Genomic DNA, 12,337 nt, shown 5'->3' on the forward strand with positions numbered 1-12,337 from the left:
TGATACATTATATGTCTTGGTTCACTGTATGCTTATGAGCTGAGTCTCAGTTTTGGATCCATATCTTTGTGAACTGACACCTACTTGTGTCAAGTTTTGGTAGTGGCAGGAGCACTTTGTCCCGTTGACTGGGGGGTGTGCCGACTCAATGGCAGATGTTTGTATGACATACTTGGGTGTTGGGCATGCTTATCGACCATCATATGCTTATGCTATGCCCGCATGATGCTAGCTTTGGTCTTGGCAGTATCTGATTGCCTTGGGATCCAATTTTGGCACTACTAGCTCTCTTTTACTGAAAATTACATCAAGCATATATGTATGGACTGACATGGATTTTTCATGCTGAAACATTCTGAAATGATGTGCTTTCAGCAGTACTTGGTGGGCAGCAAGAAAAGAGGAGGATGTCACTCCTCTTTTCTTGCTTGGTACTCTTAATGAGTCATCGGATGTATTCCGCACTATATTATGTGCCTCTACTGCTACCTTGAAATTATATGATGTTGAGAGTGCTCTTCTGCAGGAAGAGGTTAATCGTAAGAATTTGGATGCCTTTGGTGTGTCGCATGCTATGACAGTTAGCAACTTCTTCTAGTGCTTCACAGATAACAGAGATACACTCTATGTATGCACAGTGTTGGCTCTTGGACTTAGGTGTGTCATTTCATGTGACACCTTGCCGAGAGTAGTTTCATTCATACCATACTGTTTCGGGTTCTGTGCGCTTGGGTGATGACAGATCTCTTGATATTGTGGGCATTGGAAATGTTAGACTGTAGTTTCCTTTTGGCAGCAGTTTTGTTATGCAGGATGAAAGTCATGTACCTGCTTTGACACACAGTCTCATGTCAGCTAGACAGCTTGATGATGCAAGATATCATGTATGTTTTGGAGACTTTGCATGGAAGATCACTCGTGGTAGACTTGTGATTGTGAGAGGTGCCAAGGCTGGCAGCTTCTATCCCGTGATTGTATCAGCTTCTTCCCTTGATCATGTTTTGTCTGTGGGTTCTATCCCACATGTATCTCTTTGGCATGTCCGTTTGGGCCATATGTATTTGAAGGGAATGAAAATGCTTTCTGGTTTGCAGTACTTACCGCCCCTTGATTGATTCATGTGAGCATTGTCTTTATGGCAGGCAGACTAGGTCTACGCATAAGAAGTCTGGTAGGCCACGCATGAGTGAGCCCTTAGCATTGGTACATTCAAATGTCTGTGGGCCCATGCCTTGTCAGTCTATGGGTGGTGCAAAGTATTTTGTGACATTCATAGATGATTTTTCACGAAAAGTTTAGGCTTATCCCATTAAGTTGAAATCCGATGTCTTGGCTGTGTTTCAGAGATGGCTTGCATTAGTTGAGAGCCAATCTGGGTATAGGCTAAAATGCCTATGGACAGATAATGGGGGTGAGTATGTCTTACATGCTTTTGAGCAGTTATGTGATGAGAGGGATATTAAGCGTTAGTTGATCGCCCCCTACACCCCCCAGAATGGTTTGGCTAAGCGGATGAATAGAACCATCCAAGAGCGTGTCCGTAGTATGCTTAGCCATGTAGGTCTACCACAAAGCTTTTGGGCTGAGGCAGTGAGTACCACAATGCATGTCATAAACAGATCACCCTCTAGTGGTTTGGATTTTCAGGTTGCAGAGGAGGTATGGATTGGAAAGCCTCCCTCTTATGTGCATCTCCGTGTCTTTAGATGTAAGGCATTTTGCCATGTGCCCAGGGACAAGAGAAGTAAGCTAGATCCTAAGAGTGTCAAATGCATTTTCCTTGGTTATAGGGATGCAAGTGAGATGGGTTACCGTCTCTGGGATCCGCAGGCGCGGAAAGTCATCTGCAGTCATGATGTAGTCTTCCATGAAGACAAGATGCACATGCAGTATGAGAGAGTTGTTGAGATCCGCAAGGTCATATTTCAGGGGGAGCCGAGAGCTCCAGCACAACCAATTGGACAGCCTACAGCTGCAGCAGATGCTTATGGTCAGGGCATTGGACAGGCAGCTGGGCAAGCAGCAGAGCCTGGGTCTACTAGAGACAGACGTCCACCTGATAGATTTCAGCCCTCGATGCATTATGTCTTGGTTACAGATGCAAGAGAGCCTTTCACTTATAATGAGACTATGCACAGAGGTGACAGTCACTCCTGGGAGAGGGCTATGCAGTCTGAGATAGAATCTTTGCATAAGAATGAGACTTGGGATTTGGTTTCCTTGCCTACGGGTGAGAAGGCTTTGCCATGCGTACAAGCTGAAAAGTACCCTTGGACACCCCAAGCCGGCATACAAGGCTAGATTGGTAGCAAAGGGTTTTAAGCATGAGCATGGTGTGGACTTTGATGAGGTCTTTTCTCCTGTGGTTAAGATGACCACCCTGCGCTTAGTCTTGGCTTTAGTTGCTCAGCTTGACTTGGATTTATACCAGATGGATGTCAAGACAGCTTTCCTACATGGGGACTTGCATGATGAGATTTATATGGAGTAGCCTAAGGGCTTTGCAGAACCTGGCAGGGAGCACCTAGTGTGCAAATTGAAGAAAAGTCTTTATGGCTTAAAACAGGCACCTAGGGAGTGGTATCATAAGTTTGATGCCTTTATGTAGTCACAGGGCTACAGTAGGAGTACTATGGATCCGTGTCTTTACATGAAAAAAGCCGTGATGGTTCTTTATTGATTTTGGTACTCTATGTGGATGATATGCTGATAGAAAAGCTCATGATGAGCTAGATGCTCTTAAGGCTCAGCTCAAGAAGAGCTTTGAGATGAAAGTTCTGGGATAGGCCGCTCACATACTTGGTATGCGCATTAGACGCAACAGGCATCAGGGACTCCTCTACTTGTCACAGAGAGAGTACAGTCATAAAGTCCTTGAGTGCTTCCGCATGCAGGATGTAAAGCCTATTGGCTGTCCATTGCCTTCTTATGTGAAGGTATCACAAGCTGATTGTCCGCAGACAGATGAGCAGAGAGCCGAGATGGCCAAGATTCCCTATGCATCTGCAATGGGCAGTCTTATGTATGCCATGATAGTCACTCGTCCAGATATTGCCTTTGCAGTTGGTGTTGTGGCACGCTATATGGCTACACCTTGCAAGAAGTATTGGAATGCCGTGAAGGGTATCATGAGGTACCTGAAGGGCACTGCAGATATGTGCATCTACTATGGCAGCTAGGATATATGAGTCGTGGTGTACACTGACTCTGATTATGCAAGACATGCAGATAGTAGAAAGTCCACTTCCGGCTATGTATTCACCTATGCTAGAGGTGCTGTTTCTTGGATGTCCAGGGTGCATAAATATATGACCCTTTCTACTACAGAGACTGAGTATGTTGCAGCCACTGAGGCTTGCAAGGAGGCCATTTGGTTAGGTCATTTGGTTGCTGACCTTGGTATTGATGCTATCCCTACACTGCATTCGGATTCTATGAGTGCTATTCAGTTAGCCAAGAATCCAATCTTCCATGCGAAGACGAAATACATTGAGGTGAGGCATCACTTCATATGTGGGGTCATTGAGGATAAGTCTGTTGGTCTTGTCAAGATTTTGACTGACTAGAATCCTACAGATCTGCTTACGAAAAGACTCTCTACAGAGCGCTTTGCCTTCCTCAGGAGGTTGATGGGCGTGGGATGAGATGACGTCTTTCCTTATCCTGTTGTACATGTGTACATGTTGTACTGTCTTTTTTTTTCTTTTTACTTCTCACTAGGGCAGATTCGCCTTTAAGTGGGAGGTTGTGGGGGGTAAAGGCGCCTCCCTCTAGTCGCCCGTGTATTATTACACTGACAGTCACCACCACTGCACACTGCAGGTGGCGGGCGCCCGTCACCGTCACTTTATTCTTTATTCTTTTAGTGACAGTTTGAATAAAGGAAGGCCCGATCACACATTGTGACCGTTGGAGTTCCCATTTCTTGTCTCTCTCTTTCTTGCTCTTGCTCTCCCACCATAGCTCTCGAGTCCAAGCTTCGATCCGTCTCTCCCTTTCATCTCTTGGCATTGAGGCCATCTAATGGAGAGGCAAACAGCTACAGACCAGGTCGTCAAATCGGCTGGCACCGATGGCACTGCCAGAGAGGCTTCGATTGGGGAGAGAGAGAGAGAGAGAGAGAGAGAGAGAGAGAGAGAGAGAGAGAGAGAGAGAGAGAGAGAGAGAGAGAGAGAGAGAGAGAGAGAGAAGACTGACTTGCTTGACCCTCTGCATGCTACTGATACTCCTGCTACCTACTTCAGTTTTGCTCCTGTCTGATGCTCGTGAGTGAGAGTGAGAGTGAGAATGAGAGTGAGAGGAGCAGGTGGTGAAAAGAGACCATGTTTCTCCTTGCCACCAATCATGCACGTTTCCCCCTGCCACCAATCATGTGAGAGATTAATGACCACGTTCTCTACCCCCAATCATGATGTGAGCAATTAATAGGATCTTGGTTTGGTTTGGGAGCCAGGTTTGGGAGCTCCCTGGTGCTTTGACACTTCCCGAACCTGTAGCTCAAATAATAATGTAGGGTTTGGGAGCCAGATTCGGGAGCTCCGTGGTGCTTTGACACCTCCCGAACATGTAGCTCAAATAATAATGTAGTATAGATGAGAGTGAGAGGAGGAGGTATTTTCAACATCACAAAGCTTGATGGTACAAATTACTCTTATTGAAAGAGCCAGATTTGGCAAGTGTTGGTGCAGAAATTGCAAATCAAACCTTTGAGGCTAAGCGGGCATCTGCCTGCAACTATGCCAGATGAGGAATGGCTTGAGCTTGATGAGTTATGGAAGTCCACTATTGTATTGTCTCTCACAGAACATGTTCATTACAATGTCTTTGAGGAAGAATAGAGTGCATGACAGTTGTGGAATAAGATCAAGAATCTCTATGACAAGAAAAGTCCAGTGAGTCAGATGTATTGGCTGAAGCAGCTTATGGATCTGCCCATGAAGGAGAATGTGACTATGTCTGCTCACTTGAGCCAGTTCCATGCTATACTCAAGAACTTAACTTCGCGATGACCACATTCTCTACCTCCAATCATGATGTGAGTAATTAATAGGATCTTGGTTTGGTTTGAGAGCCAGGTTCGGGAGCTACCTGGTGCTTTGACACGTCCCGAACCTATAGCTCAAATAATAATGTAGAGTTTAGGAGCCAGATTCGAGAGCTCTGTGGTGCTTTTACACCTCCGGAACATGTAGCTCAAATAATAGTGTACTATACATATAGATTTCAAATTCTAATATATTTCCGCATTTGGGGAAGCGCTGTGCTTTCCAGCCGTCATCGGTAGTAAGATTGCTGCAGAGCGCGGTGGCTGAAGCCGGAAGCGTTTGAAGAAGGGAAGAGTTGTGATTTAGCAGCAGTTCTTCACCATGAATGCGCCCGATCGATATGAGCGCTTCGTGGTTCCCGAGGGGGTGAAGAAGTGAGCTTCTGTTTGTCAGTTCTACCTATTTATCTGGGCTTCTTTGGCCTCGTTTGATCTACTTTTTTTTCTCTTAATTCCTGTACTTTTTTCTGAGGCAGAGTGACCCACGAGCGGGACATGAAGATACTGAATGCGGCCACTTTCACTGTTCAACGGGAGGATCACACCATCGGCAATATCATTCGCATGCAAGTTCTCTGTTCGAGACCTTCTGCACAGTGGGGTTAATTGAATCAGATAAGCTGATATTATGCCGTTCCTTTAAAGACGCACATGAGAGAGAGAGAGAGAGAGAGAGAGAGAGAGAGAGAGAGAGAGAGAGAGAGAGAGAGAGAGCACGCAGCTGGCTAACATAGCCAGCTGCGGGTGCTGCACGATATCTCTGACCAAGGACATGAATTTTGTAGTTCATCATGCCCATGTGTTTGGAATTCTGTCCCCTCAAACGCCAAAGACGAGAGAATTTCGGTCATTTCTCTAGTTTTGGTGCCTTGGAGTCACAGCTCATGCGACATGCACCAAGGAAGTGACAAGTTGCATGATCCAATTATAGCCATTAGTCATGTCTGTAGCCATTTCTCTATCAATGTGGTTTTGACATGATACACTATTTGCAGTACTAGATGGCGCAGCTTAACATTGGTGCATGAGAAGATCACCTACTTGGGTGATTGGACAATAGAGTATCAGTCAAAATCAGGATGTCTGGCTATGTCTATAAAACAACTTGTGCCACAATTTTGCTGTAAGAGGTGCAAGGGAATGCCAGGGCAAACAGTGAAAACAAAGAGTATACGACTCACAATAACACAATATGATGAATGCTCAATGAAGGGGGAGTGTATAGAAATGAAAAGTGATATAATGAAGCCTCTGGCCTCTGTGTCTCATGGACTAAGGTTGGGGTGAGATGATGAGGAGTTGGAGAGGGTGGAAACAACTTCGAGAGGGTCATACCTGAAATGAATCCCACAGGCAGTAGCAACAGTTCCATCAATGTGAATGTGACAACATGCGAAGGCTGGAAATGATGGCAGCAGGCCTCCTGGTGTAAATGTAAAGGTGTGGCAGATCTCTGGAGGGGTGTCAACAACACCATGTTAGGAGAAAAGATGGCAGCAGCGGGTCATAGACTGCAAAATGTAGAAGTAAACAGCCTTGCACAACATTAGACAGTTCAGAAACAGCAGAATGAAGACTAAAAGTGGCTCTGAACAACAATAGAGTCCTCTTGTCGATGGAGAGGATGATGGTGACATGGGCAAGTAGGTCATTGTGCAGTTGAGATGGAAACATAGCAGGGAAAGGATGGCAATGACTGTGGGGAAGTGCAAATGCAATGGCGGTGATGATAAAAGATGGCATTGAGAATGAGAGAAGGATGTCCATGACTTACCTTTTTATAAATCTTATGAAGCCATTTGTCGTACCACATTTGAAATGTCTTTCTATTCTCAAATAATTTCTTTTTGGGGCTGGGTAAATCTGGGCTAGAAATGTATACTAAAGTGAGTTTTACTTAGGTCTTCATTTTACATTTTACTTGCTCAGTGCTCCCAAGATCTATAACATCCCCCCCCCACCAATCCCAATTATGGACCTTCATGGGACTTCAAGTCATAACGTGTCATGAGGCACAAAAAGGCACAACGGAATGGCACCAAGATATATCAATAAGGAATCTTTGTATTCGTGATATCAAAAGATACAACATTGAGGCACATCTCAGGATTACACACTCGTGACGTTGCACATGTGAAGGTTCACCATTAAGTATAGGGAATCACACGTGGAGTGGAAATCAAGCTGAGCTTAGAGTCACTACTACTCCCTGTATAGGTGTTTCTGGCTCTTATGCCATGGTATAGCTACAAAGCCCATACCCTTACACTCACCCCCTTTTACCCTTTTAATGAATTGCTATCCTCAGTAATCTAAGGGTGGTTTTTTTATTCCTTCCGGGGTCTTAACATAGCTTATGCTATCAAGCTGGTTAGTGTTTATTGGTCTAGGGTTGGCTCATTAGCGGGGTCTTAACGCAGTCTTTTCTATCAAGCTGGTCAATGTCTGCCGCACTACGACTTGGGGGTCTTAACATAGCTTATCCTATCAAACTGCCAGGGTCTATCCATCTAGACTTAGTTCTTTTATTGTTTTTTTCATTTCAGTCTACCCTCGACTCAATTACATTTGAGGTCATAGTCCTAACTTGAGGTTGGCTTGGCACTTATGGCTTTGCATGCCTAGCTTTGTAGGTGCGATCCCAAGTTGTCACGTTGTTGGGTCAAGGCATGGTGGTGCGGTTGTTGCCATGTTGTGCCATGCCTTAAGGGAGGCAGTTTATTGAGTTGCTCCTTGCGCAAGTCCTCCCTTTCTTCATGCCGTCGCCTTGGGCCTTGGGGTCTTGCTTGCTTTGTACTTAGACAAGCTGGCTGGTTTATCTTGTCTTCTTGCACGGAAGGTGTGGTCTTGGTGCATGGCACCTCTTTGGCTCTTCTTAGCCTCATTTGGAGTTGAGGTTCTTGATAGGGAATGGACTAAGTCATCACACTTAGACTTGCAAAAGTTGAGGTATCCTTGAAGTTCTTAGGGTGACGCCCATATGTGTGGTGCTTGGTCTATCACGGATCCATAGGATTGGGATGACAACTCCTTGCACTGCTTGCGGCCTGAATGTCGAGATCTCAATCGTTGTTAGCATTGAGTATGGTCCCAACGGGTTCCATAGTCCAAAGATATTCACCTTAAGAGTGAGTTGGAGAGTTCTCCAAGGCTCAACTAGCAAGGTTCCCTTCCATGGCACTAAGTTACCCTTGATTGGACCATATTGCGAGCACTCCCTCATGCTCTCCCTTCTTTGAGGCTTTGTTCTCTGACTCCTTTTGTCCAAGCTCATAAGGGTTTGCCTCTTTGGGCTCAAAGGCGTAGCCAATGACTCCATTTTTGAAGTACTCTTGGTTCCTACTTTGATCCAATTTGGTTGGGATGGGATGTGGCCTTGGATCAAAAGCTGGGGTTGCTTCGTCCTTAGCCACGAGTCGAGTTTGGGGGGTTTTGGAGGCATCTTTCCCCTTCTTCTTCATCTCATTTTTCTTCTTTTCCTTCTCTATTTGTTGCTCTTCTTCTTCCTTCCCGTTTTCTGTCTTTTCTTCTTTGGTCTTCTTGCCTCGATCTATCTTTTCTTGCTCTCCTTGCTCTAGACTATCTTCTTCCTTTGGCTTTCTAACTCTCCATACTTGTTCTTTCAACTTGCTTTCTTTTCTTGCTCAATCTTTTTCCCAACTTTCTTCTTCTTGTTTTCTTCTTTTGTTTTCTCTTATCATGGTCTAGCTTCTCTTCTTCTTCTAGCTTCTTCCTAGCTAATTCTACTTGTTCTTCCATCTCTTTTCTTCTATTTTCTTGTCTCATCTTTTTCTTGATATTCTCTATGGCTCCATCTAACAAATCTTTTTCTTTTTCTTTCCTATCTTCTTCTTCTATCTCATCCCATATTTGCATGGCTCTCTTCTTCAGCTCTTGTCCTAGACTATCATCATTGAACTGTGAGGGTTTGGTTGATTCTTGGGGTTGGGGTTATCGAGGTCGAGATGTTCCAAGATCTGGGCTGAGCTTATCCTCCCTCTCTTCTTATTTCTTCTCTTCTAATTCCTCTCTCCTTTCTTTTTCTTCACCTATATCATCATCATCTAAAGTAGAAGTGTTGGTTCCATGTAGCGGATGCCTTGCCCCAGGTGCTTTCGCCCTTCCATTCTCATCTTCTAACTCTATCTCTTAATCTACTTCTAAATCAAAGGCATCCCGTGCCTCACAAGATGGCACCAACTTGGCCTTACCCTCAATCTCAATGGGTAGAGGTGTTCCAAGATTAGGATCGAGCTCATCCTCTGCTTCTAGCACTGGTTCTTCTTCCAATTGGGCCGCGACTTGTGGGTGCAGTGGGTCATTCCTCTAACATGTCCACCTTGCTTCCTCTTCTTTTCTGTATTCTAACTCCATCATAATATTTTCTACCTTTGAACACATATCCTCTTTCCATCCTTCTCCCTTTACTTAATATTCCATCATTTCTTCTGCTGCTTTGAACTCCTTTGGGTTGGCATTCTTCGGGATAGGGGTAGTTGTTGTAGAGATATTATCCTTTTGGGTGGTAGTCGATGGGAACATCTTCAGAGTAGTCATATCCATCTCCTTCAAGAGGGTATTCGTTGTCGAAGTATTGGTCTTCAGGGTAGCCTTGTGGGTAGTAGTGTTCCGAGTACGGGGTAGTAGCCATCAGCTTTTACTTGGGGGCTAGGTGTTCCAGGATTAGTGTTGAGCTCATCCTTCCCTTTGTCTTCATCTTCATTTTCATCCGACCATATTTCTTTGTCTTCTTTCACTTGTTTTTGCTTCTCTTGGCTCCTTAGTTCTTCTTTGGTTGGCTTCACTTCATTCTTCAGTTCTTGGACTCTTTCAGCCTGCATGTGCTTCAAGTATGGTTCGGCTCTCTCTTTGGCTTCTTCAAATCCTGAGGCAGTCTCCCAGTCCCATCTCAGGATGATTTTCTCTTGTAACTCCATGTTGAGGTCTTGGGCCATCTTCACTTGTCACAGTTTGGCTCTCTCTCGCACCATGATCAACTGGTAGTCAACCTCTTCCAGGTCTTCATCTAGCTCTTTAGTCTTCTCTTCGAGATTGCACATCACATTTGCTTCTTGTTGGGTCTTCCTTAGCATCTTGATGGTCTTCTTCGTCTGCTCGATCATTTTGAGCCGTAGCTCTTTCTTCTTGTATGTGATTTTGAACCAGTGACATAGCTCATCTTCCTCTTCAAAGAAAGTGTCCTCTCACAGCCTTAGCTCTCTTCAAGACATTTTTGAATTGTATGCCGCGCGTCCCTATCACATCATGGCTCCCTCTCAACTTTGTTGACACATCAGGTTCTCTTCCAAGTTCAGCAGGACACTCACCTGCGAGGGCATTGCACCGTGTCGTGTCGGGGTCGTGTTGCATCATTTCATGTTGGGGTCGTTGCGTCGCATTGTGTGACTTGTTATGGTAGGATCTCCTTTGCGTCCGTGAGCCTGCTCCCTTCTCGAGCTAGTATGCTCTACGCTAGAATTGCTTTGATACCAAGTGTTATGGACTTTCATAGGACTTCAAGTCATAACTTGTCATGATGCACAAAAAGGGACAACAGAATGGCACACAAGATATATCAATAAGGAATCTTTGTATTCATGATATCAAAAGATACAACATTGAGGCACATCTCAGGACTATACTCTCGTGACGCCACACATGTGAGGGTTCACTACTGAGTATAGGGAATCACATGTAGAGTGGAAACTAAGCTGAGCTCAACGTCATTACTACTCCTTATATAGGTGTTTTTGGTTTCTACACCATGGTATAGCTCAATACATCCATCCAAGGGTGTTAGTTAGGTTGTCTAAGGGCCCTCAATATCACAGAGGAAATGGCTTTTTTTGAGTAGCCCAAGTTGATGGCCTTTTTTTGTGGTGGTTTCTATGGCCCTTGATTTTCATTAAGGATAGTCCTAGGACAAGAGTATTAAAGATGAATAAATAAAGAGGTAATGTTGAGGTAAGGTTGTCTAAAGGGGTAAACGAGAGAATGCTTAATTACAATCAAGGGCACTTTCACTTGGGGATCACCCAATGGGTTTTTAGCCATTTCAAGCACCCTAATTCTTAAAACACAATGCTATACAAGGGGTAATGCAAATTGGGAAACATGCATGCAACATGTGTCATTTGAGCAATAGTGTTGTGGGGGAACGGTTTCCATTTCTCATAGTTTCATTAAGAGAAATCCCTCTATTTGTGAGAGAAACAGTGTGAGATTGCATGGGAACTATGCAAGATAGTCATCTAGGTAAATGCTGTGTGAAATTGGGCTTAAATGTTGGTTGTTATTTTTAGGATTTAGCAGGTTGAAGTGTTAATGTGTATTTTTGAACACTCTCTAGTTCGTTGAAGACCAACATTAAAGGTAACAAGGCCACTTTGCACTTGTGGATTAGTTGTGCCGCATGAAATCACTCGCTGAAATACAACCATTTGTAACCGATTTCAAGCATACATTAGTAATCTAATGAAGATCCAAAAGGGGTGTCAAGGGGTTAGTAGGTGTCGTGTGTGGTATAGGAGCACTCTAGCTCCAATTGTGAATGGATTTTTATTGTTGAATTTATTGTTCAGTTGAATTAAGTGTTTGCTAAAATGCGGTCTATTGTCCTTTGAGCTTGTGAAGGCTAGTTTTAGGGTTCCGTCGCCAGGACATCACCATCTCCTTCAAGGAGGTGAGCTTGTGGTTGTCTCGAGGAGCAAACACATGCATTTTGGCTTGTTGTAATTCAGTTACTGCAAGGTTTTTACTCACTGAAAACAATGTATTGCAAGGGGCAAATAGTTAAAGATGTCACACAATAGTGGTAATAGAAGTGAGGAACAAGAATCCACTCCTAAAAGGCAATGGCCACATGGTTTGAGTCATTGAAAGCTGAAATGGCCCAACCTCACCACATTCGTCAATGGATAGCTCACAATGCTACAGTAAATGTCGAGTTAATGCAAGGGCTACTTCTCGAGTTCCATTTCTAGTTACAATAGTTTCCCCTAGCATCCAATCGTTGGAGTCATCTCCTACACTGCTATGTAGTGTGACATTAAACTTGACGCATCAATCTCGATTATGAGCTATAGGAGTTTTCTATTAAGGATGGGGATGATTTGAAAATCAAGTTGGCTGAATATGGGCGGCTCGTTGAGTTTTCCACTACAGGCTCTGTTCTGCTTCTTCTATTTGAGGTGCCAACAAAAAGATTTTTTTTAAAAAAACATTCTTTATTTTGTCTCTAATTGACATCAAAACTTACGTTGTTGTGTTGCCGCAGGATGTGCCTGTTAAAGA

The 12,337-nt window shown here is 44.2% G+C and overlaps 1 protein-coding gene across 1 annotated transcript in view; it reads left to right on the forward strand.

The window, feature by feature from the left end:
* Positions 1-5,236: 5,236 nt before the first annotated feature.
* Positions 5,237-12,337, forward strand: part of LOC148009391 (DNA-directed RNA polymerases II, IV and V subunit 11-like) — an 81,447-nt gene continuing 74,346 nt past the window's right edge. Inside the window, exons 1-2 of the mRNA XM_087673618.1 lie at positions 5,237-5,419; positions 5,521-5,614. Coding sequence (XP_087529744.1) covers positions 5,367-5,419; positions 5,521-5,614 — 147 coding nt within the window. The 5' untranslated portion in view covers positions 5,237-5,366. The remainder of the gene's footprint in view (positions 5,420-5,520; positions 5,615-12,337) is intronic.

This window comes from Lygodium microphyllum, unplaced genomic scaffold (assembly GCF_053477565.2).
Source record: "Lygodium microphyllum isolate KBCC unplaced genomic scaffold, Lygodium_microphyllum_v1.1.10 scaffold_31, whole genome shotgun sequence".
Taxonomy (NCBI): Eukaryota; Viridiplantae; Streptophyta; class Polypodiopsida; order Schizaeales; family Lygodiaceae; genus Lygodium; species Lygodium microphyllum.